Source organism: Pleurodeles waltl, chromosome 7 (genome assembly GCF_031143425.1).
Source record: "Pleurodeles waltl isolate 20211129_DDA chromosome 7, aPleWal1.hap1.20221129, whole genome shotgun sequence".
NCBI lineage: Eukaryota > Metazoa > Chordata > Amphibia > Caudata > Salamandridae > Pleurodeles > Pleurodeles waltl.
This window is the reverse complement of record NC_090446.1, coordinates 966,830,712-966,848,518: the sequence shown is the minus strand read 5'-3', so window position 1 is coordinate 966,848,518 and position 17,807 is coordinate 966,830,712. Positions and strand designations below refer to the sequence as shown.

Sequence of the window (17,807 nt, the reverse complement as noted above, 5' to 3'; positions counted from 1 at the left end):
CATGGACAAAATACTGATACATATATATCTCAAAACAATACTCTTTCAGGCATAGGGTGACACATAATCTATACAAAAAAGAAGAGAGAACTCTAGGTAGATCCCACGTTTAGGTGAAGAGCAGCTGCAGTATATAGCACCCTACAACACCAGTGACACTTTACATTTGCTCACTTCAAATGTCTGTTTTTGTTGTCGGTGTTGTAGGGTGCTCTATACTCGAGCTGCTCTCCATCTAAACTTTGGAATTACCCGAAGTTCTCTCTTCGTTTTTGTATAATCCTTATATTCCATGAAGAAACTGAAGGTTACAGATATGTTATAGTTAGGACAACTTTATTCTTTCTGCGCAACCCATACTTAAACTACACAAACTTTAGAAATTCTAAAGTTATAGTTATTACTTTAATGTACAAATTACACAACACCTTCACATTACGGTAAGTTGCCCACCTACATACACAGTATTACTTATAACTCACATTTTATCTTAACACACCACCTTCAAATTAACAAAAGTCATGCAGCTTTGTACACAGTACATGGCAGAGTTGCGAGTTATGTAGTTAATGTAGTATAGCGAGTGAGGTGAGAACACTGTGTATGAAGCTGCATGAGCTGCTTATTTATTATTCAATGCTCCTTGAAGGAATGCCTCATGATGTCTTTTGAGGGCTGTTTTCCTCAGTTGAGTGATGTCCCTAGAAGAGACAAGGGCACAACAAGCATTTTTTTATGTTGTGGGGGGCTACAGGGAATGCAGCAGCCCCTACCCCCAACATTACATCACTCATGACATGACCTAGGACATCACTGATAACATCACTGCAACATCTGAAATAACATAGTTGATGACAATCCTGTGCATGGCAGGCCGTGAGTTATGGTTACTTGAGATAACTATAACAGGTGAATTTCAGTGGCTTTTAAGATTAAAATGTTACAGTTCAACTAACTATAACGGTTCTTTAACTATGCCTTCACAATATTTTTGTTCTCACAATTTTGGTCCTACGTTCATTTTCCTCAATATTCTGGTGGAATATTAATGCAGTATGTTAAACAAGCTGTTAGTGCAGAAATTAATTATAAATCTCCCTACGACTGACAGCGCTTCGTGGGTTATCCACCAGAAATAATTTATATACAGTAAACAACATTCTCTGTTGTGTGCCCAAGGCTAATCTTTATTACTAAACATGCTTTGACTCTCCCTAGGTGTAATGAAAGATTCCTTATAGTTATGAGCAGTCATTTTAGTGCTGTTATATCCTCTCCCTTCTGCTCTCATTGAAACATGGACTGAATAGTAGATATTAAGTGTCAAATAAATAGTTAGTCAAGTTTCCTAGATGGAAGAATGCACAAAGGATGAATAATCGATCAAGCAATCAGTTGAAGGCTAATATTGTTTTTGTGTAACTTATGTTCCAAACTTGGGCAACAGACTTACTTTAATACATGCAGCTAAAAACAATATCGTAAATTTGATTTCTCGTGTTTCTTCCATTTTTCTTACTTTGAACACAACTTATTTAAGTGAAGACTTGCATTCGTAAAATACGTCAGCAAGAAAATGTGTTGTGTCAAAGCTTTTTCCCTTTCAGGAGCAGAATTTTAAGGCCAGCAGCTGTAACTCCTTAGCTTTTTATAGACACGAAGTTATCTGGCCAGAAACCTATCTGAAGCATTCTTCTTGCAACTTACAGAAGAACGGAATGATCCACTAAAGGTGCAAATTACAACATAAAACCAAAAGCAGGTATAAGCCTACCTTTCCCATCACAACAGCTTTAACATATACAGCTATGTTGCATTGCTCTGAGAACAGGTTATGTGAGGAACAGAATTTTTCCAGCATCAAGAAGTCTTTGTCACGTCAACTGTTAGCACTTTGCAAATGCCCCTTACATAAGTCGAATTCCTGTCCGTCACCTTCCAAAAGCGAGCAAAAAGCAAAAGAGAAGTAGGCAATCTATGCTCCTAAAGTTTTGAACACTTTACCTCAGGCTTACAAAAGCTCATCCGAAGCGTAACCACCTTTGTAAACTCCGGTGTTAAGCTTAACTTAAAAACGTAAAACTACAATCACTGACACAGTACATAACACTTACTACAATGCACCACAATTTCACAATTTTTGTGTCTTGTGCACATAATGATCCTGTGATCATTAATCTGTAAAACCCAACAGGGTTTTGTGTACATGTCTGGTTAAGAGCCCTCAAGTTTAGAACGTCATTCGCTGCAGCTCGGTCTCATTGCTTTAATGAACAATTACTATTGTGTAACTCTGTTGATTCCTCAGTGAATGCTCTTTCGTCTCTTGCCCTCTTTCTCTCTCTTTTGATACCGCACACCGAGCAATTCCTCAATCTCTGGGCGCATGCATAACCCAAGGAGTTTTAATGGAATGCAAGTCTCTAAAACATACTAGAGGAAGTTACATACCTGTAAAACTAGTTTTGCAGCCTGGTCTCTGTTACAAATGTATGTGCCTCACAAATTCCTTCTAACCGATGGCTGCATCTTCAGGTGACAGAAGTATGCAAAATATTAGCAATTTTAACAACGTCATGCTGCAAAAGTAGAAGTAACAAAATTGGTTCACTTCTGAATTATTGTTAAGCAGTAACTGAATCCACTGATGGTAGGTGTTTGTAAGGTACTACTAAATAGTAATTGGATCTACTGATGGAAGGGGAATGTAAGGTGCTGCTAAGTAGTAGTTGGATCCACTGATGGTAGGAGTATGTGTGGTATTACTAAGTAATAGTTGTGTCCACAGATAGTAGAAGTATGTGTGTTAGTACTAAATATTAGGCGGACCCAATGATGGTAAAAGTATGTGAGTTATTGCCATGTTGTAGTCAGAGTACGTAAGGTACTGCTAAGAGGTAGATAGATCAGTTGATGGTAGGAGTATGTACAGCATTTGAAACTTTAACAAAAGCCAAGTTAACCCCATTTGACATTGCTTTTGCGGCTTGATAATTGCTACAGGTTTACATGATTAGTATACTCTTGCTATTTGAAGTTGAAGGACAGGATTGCAGTGGAAATCATACTACAGGAAACTAAATTATTTCCAATTCATGCTACAGACATAGAACTATAGTACAAAGAATTAGAGTCTGCACACATTACATTAATGTCTGAACAGTTCTGTTTGTAGAAAACAAGCCTAATGGCTCCTATTGTGATTCAGTAACCTATAATTTGAGGCACGATAAAAGGCAAGTGCGGACAATCTCCATGCCTACTCTTGACACACAAATCCAACAGGTGGCGGTATTGTCCATGACATTTAGGACTGGTGGCTTCAAATGCCGAGGATGTAGAGGTCACCTCATTAGCACTGGGGTATGTAGTACCCACACAAATCTCGCCATTAGTCCTTTACTGAGCCATGAAACCATGCATTCAATCTCAGAGTGTGTTATTGCACATGCAAGCATGCCGCTCACTTACCACTGAAGCTGCTGAGGTTGAGAGAAGGCTCCTTGCCCGTTATCGTGGTGTAGATCTCAGGTTTGTGAAGCTTCAGGCTCTCCAGGAATGCAATGGCCCCATTCTTACCACGTTTTTGCAGGAGATCCAACAAGTGACCTGCAGAGGAAAGGGACACAGTTGGCAGTGCCTTTGGGTAATTCATTCAAGTACAGTTACTTTGAAGCTCTACTTTAAGGAGATTCTCCTGCTGTCGTGCACAGAATAGAGAAATGGAGGTCTCATCGACTACTACATCTGGAGACACACGTTTACAAGAAATCCTTCTTGAATGATCATCAGGGTCAGGTAGAGTCAGTTACATGTTAGGCAGGGCAGCGCCAATCATGTTGTATTCTGCTGGTCATGTGACTGCCTTTCAGAGGCAGCAGCCACTTGCAAAGCCTCCATATTCCCCTCTGAGGATGTAAAAAAACGAATGAATGACAGTAAGTGGGCAAGAGATGGCAAGCTACTTTCTGTGGCAGAAAATGGGGGTCAAGACAGAGAGTAAAAGGTAATGGGTAAAGGAAGGAAGGGAATACAAGGAAAGGAGAATAGAAGAAGGAGATCTTAGGACAGCATATCCCATACAAAAAAGCCCACTATTGCACTCTGCTCTGTTGCCACTAAGGTCCACGTATGTATGTTACTTTTAGGGTGACTAAGCTGCACAACAGGCAATGCTGGGACACCTGTGTTAGGCTGTCTGCAGGTGTGCACCTGTGGGCATGGCCATAACATCCGACTGAGTGTGATCTCTATTGTGAGTGCTCTCACCTGCCCTCATGGCGCTGTTAGTTAACCTGGAGTTGTGCAGCACCTCCTCCTCATCCAGGTGATCCATCACCCTGGCTTGCCGCAAGTAGGGGGTAAGGCGAGCCGGGCTCAGGAATTTTACTATTTTGTAGCGATGACGCTCAATCATTTCCCATAGCTCCTCCTCATCCAGGGCATTCAGCTCTAAATCTTCACGTGTTCCAGTCGCCATGGTCAGTTTCCAACTATAAATAGAGAAAAAAATAGAATCTATGTTTTACGGTAATCAAATTACTGACGTTTTCAAAACATAACAAAAGGGCTGTGTCTACTGTCTCATTAATTGATTGAAAATCTGGAAAGACAGAGATCAGTTCATAGAGACAACTATGTTAAAGAAGCATGTTGGATTCATCACAGGGGGTGACATTATTGGGGCTAAATAGTATAGGAATACTATTGGGTAGTAGTCAATATGAAATTGAGCTTCAAAGAAAAGGTGTACCCAGCAAAAAAATAGAGTTTGTTTTTATCACTGCATATGCAAATCAGTTGCTCGAACTTGCCTGGACTAATGCCTCTAGTTCTGGAGTCTGGGGTACTGTGAGTAGTTATGAAAACAACATCTGGAGAATTCTGTTCACTTCTGGAGGCCACATTTGGAATACTGAGTCCCTGGGTAATCACACTAATGTGTGCGGCCCTGAAGGTCCATTCTAGAATGTTGCCTAGGGTTCTGGGAGCCAGATCTCCAAAAAGATGACTCAAGTCAGAAAGGTGCGACCAGAATAGTTGATTATGGAAACCAGATTTGAGAAGAGGCTTAAAAAAAAACGGGGAGTGGGGGCATGGCCAAGAATGCAAACATGGCGGTCAAACTTTAACCGAGCTCTCGCCGCCCACATGTAATCCGCTTCAGTCCTGTCTGAATATTTATACAAAATGTGGTGCAATAGTAGGAAAGAATGTCATCATCAGTACACCAGTGAAACCCTAAATCAATCACTGGAAGAACAATCAATTTCTACACTTCATTTAATAATATTTAATCAGACGATATAGTAGCCTAGATCAAACAATATTAGACATGTCAAAAACATTGCTAGACAAAATTACATACTATACAAAACATATTAAGACAAAAAAAAATACATAAACATAAACAATGTTTTCAACCATTTCAATTCATCGAAGATGTACTCCAATTGTCCTTCCACTCTCTTTTGATATCTACTTTATACGCTAATCCACAAAAGAGATGGTTGCATTGTGGTCACATCAAACACATGTTATTGTTAATTTTTGGAAAGGTTGTGTACCAAATGTTCTAGTTTACCCAGGTATAGTAAGGTTATTAGGGTAAACTACCTTTTTACTTTTCTCCTCAGTCCTGTCTGACAGCATCCACTAGGACCCCCTCTTGCTGAACCCCCTATTGTTGGGATGCACTTGGGGCTTCCAGTATCTCCCCTTTGACCAAGGACAGGGGGCAGCGGCTGCACAGAGTGACCTGCCCAGGAGCCGAGCGACAATCTTAATGGTGGACAAGGCATTCCCCGTCAGTGGTCGCTGAAGACACGGCAATTGAGGATGACTAGCCTCTCTGGGCCTGCCTGCAAGAGCCCTCCCCTATGAGAGAAAGGCACCTGTGCAGGCCAGGTGAGGTCGCTTGGATGTCCACTGTAGCACACAATATTGAGGTGAGCATGGCGAAGATATATTGAGGAGGCCCACCCACCCCTATGATCCACAACACAGGCCCTGTGTAACCTGGGTGGCTGGGTGCCGAGGGTGAACCCTATCTGTGACTGTAATCCCTGACCCCACCCTCCCACTGCCTACTTTACACGCAGTCCTGCCACGTGGTGCAGCTGAGCCATCTTCCAACTGCAGAACATCTGAGACAGACCAGACCACTCCCAGGAGACATGCCTGCGGGCTGAATCACGAGGCCCAGCTGGACTTCCTGAGGCCCCGCACAATGCAGCCCTGCATGAATGGGTGAGTGGGATGCCCTGGGGGGAACTAGGGGTCCTCTTGGTTTGACTTTCTGAAACTGACACGGCTGCAGTGAGGCAGAGCTACCAAGACTTGAAGTTCTCAATGGGGGAGAGGCAGTTAATACTCAGGGCCCCTATAAACCTGCTCAGCGTATTATACAGCCTGGAGCAGTAGTGCTCTCCTCCCGCCTGAACCACGCTTGCTGCCTTCCCAGGCTTGTACACCTTAGGTTACTCTCTTCTAGCCTAAGGGTATGATGATATGATTCTAGGCGGAGATCTGTGAGATTGTGAGGCCCGTGTTACTTACCTGGTACACCTTGTGTGCTGAGACACCTTGCTCTGAACAGCTACTGCTCCCTGCGGCTGCAGCTGAGAAGCTGCTGGTGGGCTGGTATGATCACTGTTCGCTGTGTAGTGGCCCACTCCTTGAACTTTGTCCATATGGCAGGCATTGAAGGGACCCTCCTCCCCCTGAAGTTCCCCCATACTACTACACCCCCACTGACTGCTTGTGCTGCCTTGGGGCAAGTGGGTCAGTGTTGCGGGCTTATGCGATTCACTTAGAATCCCCTTTCAATGCCAAGAGGGTGACCTCAACAGATAATCCTCTGCATTCCTTGGAGCAGGCTGCTTATGCTGCTCTGTGGCAAGCGGGCCAGCACCTCGAAATCTGTTTGTCAACACCAGGACAGTGCGCACTCTACGGGCGTCTAGAATGCAAAAACCAAACTCTCTCAAGATAATGTAATCTATGCATTGTAATGATATGTTATTGTTTAACCTTTTGCATTGCAGAATTCAATCCAAAAGATTCATTTTTAATGTGCTTATAAATACTGTACATTTGCAATGTATTGCTGCAGGATTTCAGAGTAAGTCAGGGTGTGGTCCTTTTCCAGGGCCTTCTAGAAGCTTTCCCTACAGCATGCTTGGGTGTGGCTGTGGGCTGGGCCAAAACACTATAAAAGGGAGTCAGCCCAGCTCCACGTGCTCACTATTCAGAGGTCCCGGTGCAGAGCAGCAGCAACTTCCTGAGCTCCTGTTCCGGTGGCCTACCTTGACCTTCCAGGCCTCTGTGCTTCGTTCTTCAGTGGTGATTCTTAGTCAGGGAGGTAATGGGGAGGTTGGGCTGGGCCCCGACCCCGTATTCGATGACGCTCTAATTCTTGGGCCTAATTCCAGACATTAACAATGTTTTTGTTCATGCGAGTGTAATTGTGTATTTAAAACTTTCCTGGCATTTTAATGCACGCTTTCGAATCGGCAAGACGCGCGATTCTATCCTTGAGATTAATTAATGTTATTCATTGTGTGCTACCATTCTTTCACAGTTTCATGGTAGCATTTGAATCAGCAAAGCACGCGATTCTTTCTTGGTGTGTAATTCTTGATATTCACTGTACGCTACCATTTCTTTGGCAGTTTCATGGTGACATCCGAATCGGCAACATGTGCGATTCCATCCTCGTGTGAAATTCTTGATATTCATTGTACGCTACCATTTCCGAGGCATTTTAATGGTGGCATTCGAATCGGCAAGACGCGCAGTTCTTTTCCTTGAGTGCTTTTCATGTTATTCATTGTGCGCTACCATTTCTGGACAGTTTCATGGTGGCATTCGAATTGGCAACATGCGCGATTCCCTTCCTTATGTGTGATTCTTGATATTCATTGTACGCTACCATTTCCGAGGCATTTTATTGGTGGCATTCGAATCAGCAAGACGCGCAATTCTTTTCTTGAGTGCTTTTCATGTTATTCATTGTGCGCTACCATTTCTTGGCATTTTCATGGTAGTTTTCGAATCGGAAATATGCGTGATTCTTTCTCTGTGTGTGATTCTTGAAATTCATTGTACGCTACCATCTACGAGGCATTTTCATGGTGGCATTCGAATCGGCAAGATGCGCAATTCTTTCTTTGTGGTTAATTCATGATACTCATTGCGCGCTACCATTTCTTGGCAGTGTGAAGGTGGTGTTCGAATCGGCAAGACGCGCAATTCTTTCCTTGTAAACAAATAATGTAAATTACTGTGCGCTACCATTCTAAGTCAGTTCCTTGGTAGCATTTTCGAATTGATAAGTTGCGTGATTTATTCCTTGAATCTACGTTGTGTGATTTTATGGTGCACAATCCTTTATGGTGTTCAGTACTCTTTTGAAGATTGGCTATGTGCACAATTTACTTTCCAATGTGTTTTTGAGAAGAATACAACAAGACCAGAGTTCTAGATGTAATGCTGTGTGTTACTGATATGTATTCTTAAATGGAGATTCATATGATTGTTTAGAAATTTGCTCAGAGTGTTTTTATGATTCTCATGCTAAAGAAAGTACTTGAATCTGAAAGTTCTATTTAACTTTTCTTGTTTCCTCCTCAGGTATTCGGTCATCTAAAGCTTAGTCAGTTTTAGAACTATTCCAGAGTTGTTTTATGTTTTTAGAAATCACAAAGCTTAGAGTTGTAGCATGGTACTGATTTCATGAGATGTCATTTTGATGTTTTGTGTTTTAACCTTTTGCTTCCTGCAGGTCTCCTTCCCAGCTGTTCCCTTCCTAATCCCCTTTTCCACAACAGACAATACAGGTGCAATGGGGAAACCAATGCCGAAACTATCGACTCAGCCCCCTGTGGGGCCATCGTTAGAGCAATCCAGGATTCCAGAGAGACAGTAAAATCCAAAGTGGATGGCATCCGTGTCAACCTCTCACATTTACAACAGGATCATAACAAGGTGGCCAAGAGGGTTACAGAGGCGGAGGCACAAATATTGACAACTGAAGCCGATGTGGTACCCTTAAGCTGCAAGTTTCACAATTACTGTCGCAGTTCTGGACGATCAGGTGGAAGATGCTGAAACTCACTTGCGCAGGAACAATTTGTGCCTCATTGGCTTGCCAAAGGGAGTTGAAGGATTCAAAATGGACTATCTTCTAGATGAATGGGTTTGATCATGGGTTCTGGCTGACAAGTTATCCCGCTGCTTCATTTTAGAGCAGGCACACCGAGCCCTGGCAAAGAAGCCTTACCTAGGTGCCCCTCCCCGTTCTGTCATGGCACACATCATCAACCATTGAGATTGCAATGCCATTCTCTGTGAGGCTTGGGCCTGACCTGAAAACCTCTGATGCCTAAATTTTGTTCTGCCTAGATTATACCAGTGCAGTTCAGCAACGCTGTCGCTCCTTCCAGGAGGTAAAACAAAAACTCCAAGCACTCAATATCTGCTACATGCTCCTTTTTCCCACCTGGTTTAAATCATTTTTGTCTCCTCCACTTCTTCAACACCCCTTCAACACTCTGAACAAGCCTGGAAATAGGTGACAGAGCAGCGACCGCTGCATCCATCGGGCTCTGCGAACCCAGTGGGATCCGAAACAAGGGAACACCCTCCATCACGTCCTGCCCGGGAACCCTACACGGAGCTCAATAGAACCCAGAAGAATTGGTCGTCCCAAGGCACGAAAAGAGCTTCAACAAGTCTGACTCTGGCTGGCAAAGTGCTGCACCTTGTGGATCAGGACGCATCCCTTTCTGATACCCCAGCAATTACTAAGTCTACAGAGAGCTTGCCGGACTCTCTGCATTGACTGCCATGTGAAAGAACTACTAAGGATACTATACAGCCCTTGATCCAGGATATTGTAGTGCATGAGGCCTGACTGGCATTGGTAATGTATCATTAACAGCCGAACAACTAAACTGTAATGGAGACAAAAGATGTACTCTCAGCTTTTTGTATATGGGGTCTCATCTTTCGTTTGTTGAATGTTGCTGTCATGCAAAATTATCCTGGCAAGAGCGAGTGGAGTCTGGACCATGTGCTTCTTCTTTTCCCCCGGAGTTTGATTATATAATGCTCTTTATAGGGTTGACAGATGCTTTGAGGTAGGAAGTACAGGGGAGGGAGGGCCATTAGGGGGGGGGAGTATGTTGTTCTATTCAGGGATGTTGATTTACTTGTTTTTCTTTCAGGCAATCAATACCTAAGCCCTCCACAGCAACAGTTCTGATCTCGGGGCAGAATCTTGAACACTTATACACTGCCTTTGCCTCGGTTATGAGGCCTATTGAGTTATTTTATCACTACATAACTTTTCTCCTACACGATTGGAGTTGTCTCCTTGAATGTAAATAGCCTTTTAGACTGTATTAAAAGGCATGCTGTTTTGAGATATATTAAGAGGTACAAACTGGATGTGGTCCTTCTTCAGGAAACACACCTACTGAGAGCTCTATGACCTTTCCATGGTCAATTTGGGTATTAACGTGTTTATCATGCCGGCTGTGCTCAAGGATCAAGAGGGGTTGCAATTCTTTTCCATAAAACCTTTCCAATGGTGGCATCCACAATACAGATCCACAAGGGCGGTATGTTGGCATTGATGGGGCGCCTGAAGGATACCCAGTTCAACTTTGTTTCCTGGTATGCTCCCCACACCTCTGGCCGTGTGCACACACCAGTTCTTAGTGGCAACCCTGTCCCTAGGGATGACCATGATTGGCGGGGATAGGACAAGTCGGACACTCCGTGACCGGGCAGGGTGGCTCATTCTGTTAGGCTTACTGCATGGGCAGACTCCATGGGCCTCTCAGCAGTCCACACAGCAGTCCCACACTCACTGTCTGCAGGCAATAAAACTGAGTCCAGGTTCGACCTTCTCTGGCTGCCGGCATGTGACTTGCTGAGATTGCAGTGCATCTGGATTTTACCAAAGGGCATCTCTGATCATGCTCCCCTCCTTCTTGAGTGGGACTCCCCTGATGACACCCCTCACCTGATGTGGATATTCAACGCGTGGTACTTAACTGACCAGGATTGCGTAGACTTTGTGGAGAGGGAACTCCACGCCTTCTTACAGAACAATACTTAGGTCCTCCGTGAGGGCCCTGTGGGCAACAAGTAAACCTCAAGGGTTATGTGGGTAGCAGTGGCAGCAGGCACAGGTAATGGAGCTGGAGATACAGATCCTTGCTTTAGAACGACACACTGGTAGTGCAAGGTCGGGAGAGGTAATGTGCCCTCTGGAGATGGCGAGATCTAAGCTGTGACAGGTTTCCTTAGAGGGGGCCAAGCAATGCTGGAGGGCATCTACCAAATCGGTATATGTCTCAGGAGATAAATTGGGCAAGCTGCTATATTGGTTAGTGACTACAGGGATTTTCAGAAGAGTGGTCCCTGCTATTAAGGACTACTTTGGCGTCCTTCACAAGGAGCTGCCTGCCATCGCAAAACATTTGCGGCCTTTTAGCAAGAGTGGGGTGGTACACCGGACCCCACCTGGCGAGCTTGCATATCCCCTTTTAAGGGATGTGCCTCTGCCATATACTTCAGAGAGCTAAACCTACCACTATCAGCAGGGGAAAGTGAGAAGGTCACAACTGATCTTCAGCCTGGCAGGACCCCGGTACTTGACGGATTCCCCATCTAATTTTTTAAGCGCTACCGCTACATATTGACACCTCATCCGCTAGCCTTCTGCAGAGAGGCACTGAAGGGTGGCTCGTTTCTTTTGGACTTGGTACTGACACCATTGTGGTTATACCGAAGGAGGGACAACCGGTGGACTATTGCTCAAACCACCTGATTTTCCTCATCAGTGCTGACAGTAAAATATTTGCAAAGGTTTTGGTGACCAGACTAACTCGGACTCTTGGCTATCTCATCCTTCCGGACCAGTGTGGCTTTATGCCTGGTAGGAGCACTCATCACTGTATCCGAAGAGTGCAGTTGGCCCGTTCTCAGTCCTCCCAACTGGAGAGCAGTCTGGACCTCCTTCTTATTGACTTTCACAAAGACGTTCGACACAGACTTGTGGTTGTTTATTGAGGCCATGCTCCAAAGTGGGGGGTGCGGCCCACCTTTTGTACATGGGTGGGACTGCTATGCAAAGCCCCCTCTGCATGGGTTTGAGTAAATGGAATTCTCTCCCCGCCCTTCCTCCACTGCTTTTCACCCTCACCATAGAATGGTTGGCGTGCCTGATGTGATGTGACACGCAGGTTTGGGTCTGGAGCTACGGGTGGCGTACAGGACCGGATTGCTCTCTTCGCATATGATGCTCTGCTTTCCCGCAAACATTGGGTCCTAGATGTCTTGAGATACTCCAACTTTATTCTGAGGCATCTGGTCTACGTGTAAATGTCAATAAGTCAGTTCTAGTGGAAGTAACTGGTGATGCTGCAGGTCGACACTGGTGTCCTAGGTAATTGCATCTCCAGCCTCCCAGACCTGGCATGGTCCCTAAATTTCCGCCTCAACACTTGATCATGATTTACACATGTGGTCCCATATTCCATTGAACCCATTGGGGCATATTGCAGTCTTTAAATGATGTGTCTCCCCTAGTGTCTATACAACCTGGCAAACTACGGTCATCCAATTCCGTGTGCGTGGTTTGGTCTCTTACCTTGAAATTGACATTCTTTGACTGGGCAGGTGGGTGTTATCGTATGGCTATTGCCTCTGCTCGACTCAATGTTTGACGGAGATCTTGGCACCCAGACTTGTATGGCTAGTACCTTGCGGCACATCTAGTCCAGGTGGACAAATGGTTTGCTGGAGGATGGGATGATCCAGCATATAGAGTTGCATTGCATTGATTGAACTTTAATGAGCATCTTGGCCTACTATATGGTTGGCACTTACCCTCCACAACACCCTCCTGCACCCAAGTATAGCTGCTTTGCTTTAGGGGGCCTCACACCTTACCCAATGGACTCTTCGCCTCTTGGACATGATATCACTGTGGTGGGGTACTTGGCTACAACAGATGGTGCACCAGGAGGGCTTCTTCTGCTGGGAGACCACGTAGGTGTTACTTATCTACGTAACATTCACCAAGGTGGGTTCTTGATGACCTTTCAAGAGCAGCAAGACCAATATCTTCTTTCTCACACTCAATTTTTTCACTATCTTCAGCTGTGCCATGCACTGCTAGCCCACATACTAGCAGTCGAGCAGATTCCTAAATAGAGCACCCTTGGGGTGAAACCTCTGATGGGAGGAGAAGGCAAAGGTGCCATTTCAACAATTTACCACTCCCTGATGATTAATGGACCAGATCTGGTGTGGGTGGGAAAACTGGGTGGGTGTGTTGGACAATGAGGATTGGTGGGAGGCGTCCCTGGCCCGAGGGAACTGGAGATTTTCTCATGCCTACGGATGGTCCAGATGAATTATCTCCATGAGACATACTTATACCTTCAGCAATTACAGACGATGGGCAATACAGACCAAACAGTATGTCTACGCTGCTTCACTCCCGCTACTGACTTTTACCATATGGTCTGGTCATGTCCAGCTTTAACACCCCTTTGGAGTGGGGTGAGTCATGGGCTTTCAGAGGTGCTGGGCCAACAGATTGAGTTTGGTCCTCGAGAAGTACTCCTGGGCCTCCTGGACGGAATTGGTGAATCTCGCTCAGCACAAACTATTACTTGGTTGTTAAGGGCAATACTGCCTGTAACCAGAAACATCCTAAACCTCCCCAGCCTAATGGTATGGCAGAGAGGGGTTGATTGGTGAGCACGCCAAGAGCAGCCAATTTATGAAGCCCTGGCACATGCCCGAAAGCATGACAAAATAAGGGTAAATGGTGTGCTTATTATGTAAACTGTATACTCGTGATACAGGATTGCAACTATCTGATGCTCTGGTTCAGAATGATTCCGTCACCTATTTATAACTCTCAGTGGATGATGTTGTGTAATGTTAAACTCAATAAAATTTGGTTATTTAAAAAAATGTAAAAATCAGCGTTCTTCAAGATAAACAAAGCAGACATGGTCACACCAGAGTTCTGAGGCGCCAGGGCAGGCTCCAATGAGCTCTGGTACAGTGTGGGCCAGATGTTGAAGATGTGAGTGAAGAGACTAGAAGCCCTATTCATGAAGTATTGGTGTGATGTGGTCTGAGATGATCTGGCCCAGTGAGTTTTTTTTAGGCACAGATGTGATGAATATGACAAGGAACTAGCTCACATACATTTTATTCAGAGTTGAGGCTGATCAGTGACGGAAGCGCTCATGTTTGTGTAGTAGAAGAGCATTGAGAGCTACTAACAATGCTTAATTTGTAAAAAAACATAAATGTCAGGGCCATTGTCAGTAGGTCACTGAAGCTTGCTCCACCCAATGCCCTTGCCAGCACTGCCAATGACAAGATCAACACAACTACTAACCATCACACTCCTACAAGTGTGATAACTCATGCTATTCCAGGGCCCCAATGCTATAAAATTGGCTTGGGTGGCAGGTATTAGTCATTTTAATGTATATGGAATTAATAAGCACAGTTGTGATGCTTATCTCTAAATAAGACAAACAGTGCCACCGTGTGGGAAATTGTCATAAGTGCTGGAGTTGACAATTAACTGCCAGTGCCGAGCACAGGAAACTTGTTCAAATTAAGCAGTGGCTATTAACATGCAGGACTGACTGTGTCCTGACAAAGTGGAGTGCGACTCTGCTGTGATCAGAATGACATAGTCACAGTTTTAACCTGCATATTGAAACTGCTAAACAATAACTATCAGTATGCCAAAACCAGAATATTTGTGTTGGGGAAGGTCAAGGAACCAACCATTTTATGACCTAGTACTTCTTAGGTAATGAGGGAAACCAGATGACCTTTTGTGCCTGAATCAATGGGCCCAGTTGGGCTGTCGTCACAGTTGAGTGCAGTGCCTAATTTGGCATCGATGGTAGTGGGTGGGGCCCACCAGCACTCATTTTTGGAAAAAGGCACTTAACCGCAAGCAAGAGAGGTGAAAAACACACATGGGGGAGAGAAGGCAGAAGAGAAAGATAGAAAAACTGTTACAAAATGAGGAAGCAGGTCCCTGAAACAGTGAGACTATGGGGCAGAGAGTGTATGTTGGTGAATTAAAGAGGCATGAGGTAGATTCCAGGCTACCAGCCCTGGTATTTGACACAACAACATTTAACGGCTTCGGCCACAGGCTTCTGAGGAGAGCTTTCGGCATCTTCACTCTTCCATATACAAATTAAGCACTAGTGGAGTGCAGTGGAAGAGCACACTACCCATGAGCACCACTTAACTGTGAACTCAAACGTTCACAACAGGCTTGATGCTCCCGTGTTTGTGTGGTCTACATACTGCTATTTACCGCTCAGCACCGTGACTTTATAAAACATTAAAAAGAGAAGCATCACTTCATCCCTTCTCTCATAATTTTTTTTATTTTGCATAACTCTTTATTTAATTTCCAGTGAAATAAACGTGCAGCATTATACGGATATCAAACATCGACGGAAGGGTTTGTTCCCATCTCAGCAGTCAGGACACAATACAAACGCATAAAGATGCATCGTCGAGTGAGAACAGTTATGAAACACCCCAGTTTCCTCCCCACATACTTTTGATGTTTCTCACTCCTGGGTTTCATGATTTTTATACCATCACTTAACCTTGTCACCTGCAGGGTAATTGGATGAGGCTCACACAAAAAGCTACGGCCATATTTTTCTTACAACTCCATTGTGGTCAAAGTAGGACAACATTGTCAACCTATGCTCATGCATGCAACTGAGTCAGTCACACAAACACAATTTCAGCTAACCTCCTACATGCTACGCAGTATGAATCACACATATAGCAACAAACTACACAGTGTGAATCATACACATAGCAACAAGGCACTTCAAAAAGACTCTTATGCTCGCCATACCCAACACTACAACTCACACATGCTAAGTTTCTCTCATAGAAATGCAAAAAACAACACACACATGCACACACTACAAACTCATACCAACTATGAAGCAAGTCATTTTTTCCTCTCTCACCTGATCTATACAAAAACACAGCTTCAAAACACCTTACGTACACTGTGGGTTAAGGGTCTCTTACATACACCCACAAGCTCAAAATTGTAACTCAAGTCACATAGGCTATGACACGAGTCTCTCATACACACAGCTACAAACCACCTCTCATACACTGTGGATTGAGACACCAGCAGCCCTCAACTTTTTGATCAGGTGCATCACTGAGGTTGGGATTCTACAGTGCCTAGTTTGTGCACATTCAAAACCTTTTCAAAGAGGTGTGCCTGTCTAGAGCACAGTTACTTAGTCTGTGGCCAGCGTGCTCTAAAAGCCACACTGGCCTAGTAGATAACTGCTACTTTTCAATTCATGGAACAGCAAAGAAGTAACACTTCCCCAAGTTCTCCAAGCGAAGGCAGCAGGACTTACAGGGGCTCACTTGGAATATCTCCTAAGTGAGAATGGTGTCATAACTTGTGTATTCACTAATTCATCTACCAATGTGTTCCTCTCGTGTGAAGCACCAGCTCCAGAAATCTTTCTGTAACTTACATGTCACTCATGCCTTAACTGCATGTCCTGTGAGTGATAAAGCATCTATTAGAGTGGTCTTGTGAAGGATGCTTTACTCTTGCCATGCTGTACTTTTTCTGTGAGAAAGTAAAACTTGCACTGCTGCTGCCGAATTTGTACCTGTCCTGTGATGGGAAAAGCTTGGGCTGATGGTACCCTAGCTATACCTGTCATCTGAAGGAGGGAAGCTTGCACTGTTTCTTTCCAAGGTGCAGCTGTTTAATGAAGACTCTAGTTTCAACTATAGCTTTCCAGCTTGCCCAAACTGTGTGACCCAGGACAGTTACCTTCTTCCCTCTGCCTCTTTCCTGTGACCATCATATTTGAGAGCACCTTGAAATAATCAGTTCAGGATGTATATATTGTACAACAATTCCTTTTCTGCTTGGCTTGATAGGTCATAAAGGTGCTCTATCCATAAATAATAAAGGCTTAAAAAGGAGAAACAACACAAGTGACTTGAGTCAATATTACAATTTTCACAGCAGAAGAGTGTGGTTCACTAATTCTGATAAAGGTCACTCAGTGCAGTGAAATACCACGTCAACTGCGAGTGTGGCTTGGCAGCGTGATCATATCCTGTTCCATACTGCAGGCAAAGATTACAGAGTTGATAGCCTCGCCAATAGCTTGTTGTGAGGTATCTTTATTTAAGGAGCAGGCCTGAGAAAATTTGCCACATCACCTACAAGCCTTCTGAGGCTGGTGTGCATGCAATATGAAGCAGGGATTGTTTCACAATATATGATGTACCATACCCATATTCCTGGGGAAGGCATCTGACCCCATATGGGGAATATTCAGGTACTGAAACACATTAATGGAAAAAAATAATTCAAGCCAGTTGGTCAGTACCAGGCCCTCATGTTTTTAATTGTGTGGTAGGGCAACACCAGTGAAAACATTTTTAGCTCATCCACATTCAACTTTAAAATAGTTCTGAGTTAGTTTAAACAAGCGTGAACATAAATGTTGATATAAGTGACATAATATCACCCAAACTAAGGAACCCATAACTCGGAGACTGTACAACTAGAGAGGTTTAAGTACTCTTAGATGGCTCTCAGGTCTAGCTATGAAACCCACTGATAAAACGTATCATTGTAGGTAGGCGTTGGTTCCATAACTCCCTATTTAGTGTTTTAGCTACCAGAGTTGTATCCATCCTGCATCTGTGAGATAATTGTG

General features: G+C 44.1%; 1 protein-coding gene across 5 annotated transcripts in view; it reads right to left on the bottom strand.

The window, feature by feature from the left end:
* Window positions 1-17,807, bottom strand: part of CARD14 (caspase recruitment domain family member 14) — a 469,582-nt gene that overhangs the window by 149,477 nt on the left and 302,298 nt on the right. For all 5 annotated transcript variants that reach the window (XM_069199720.1, XM_069199715.1, XM_069199719.1 and 2 more), the window contains 2 exons: window positions 4,270-4,493; window positions 3,472-3,609 (listed from right to left, as the gene is read on the bottom strand). In XM_069199720.1, coding sequence (XP_069055821.1) covers window positions 3,472-3,609; window positions 4,270-4,480 — 349 coding nt within the window. In that variant the 5' untranslated portion in view covers window positions 4,481-4,493. The remainder of the gene's footprint in view (window positions 1-3,471; window positions 3,610-4,269; window positions 4,494-17,807) is intronic.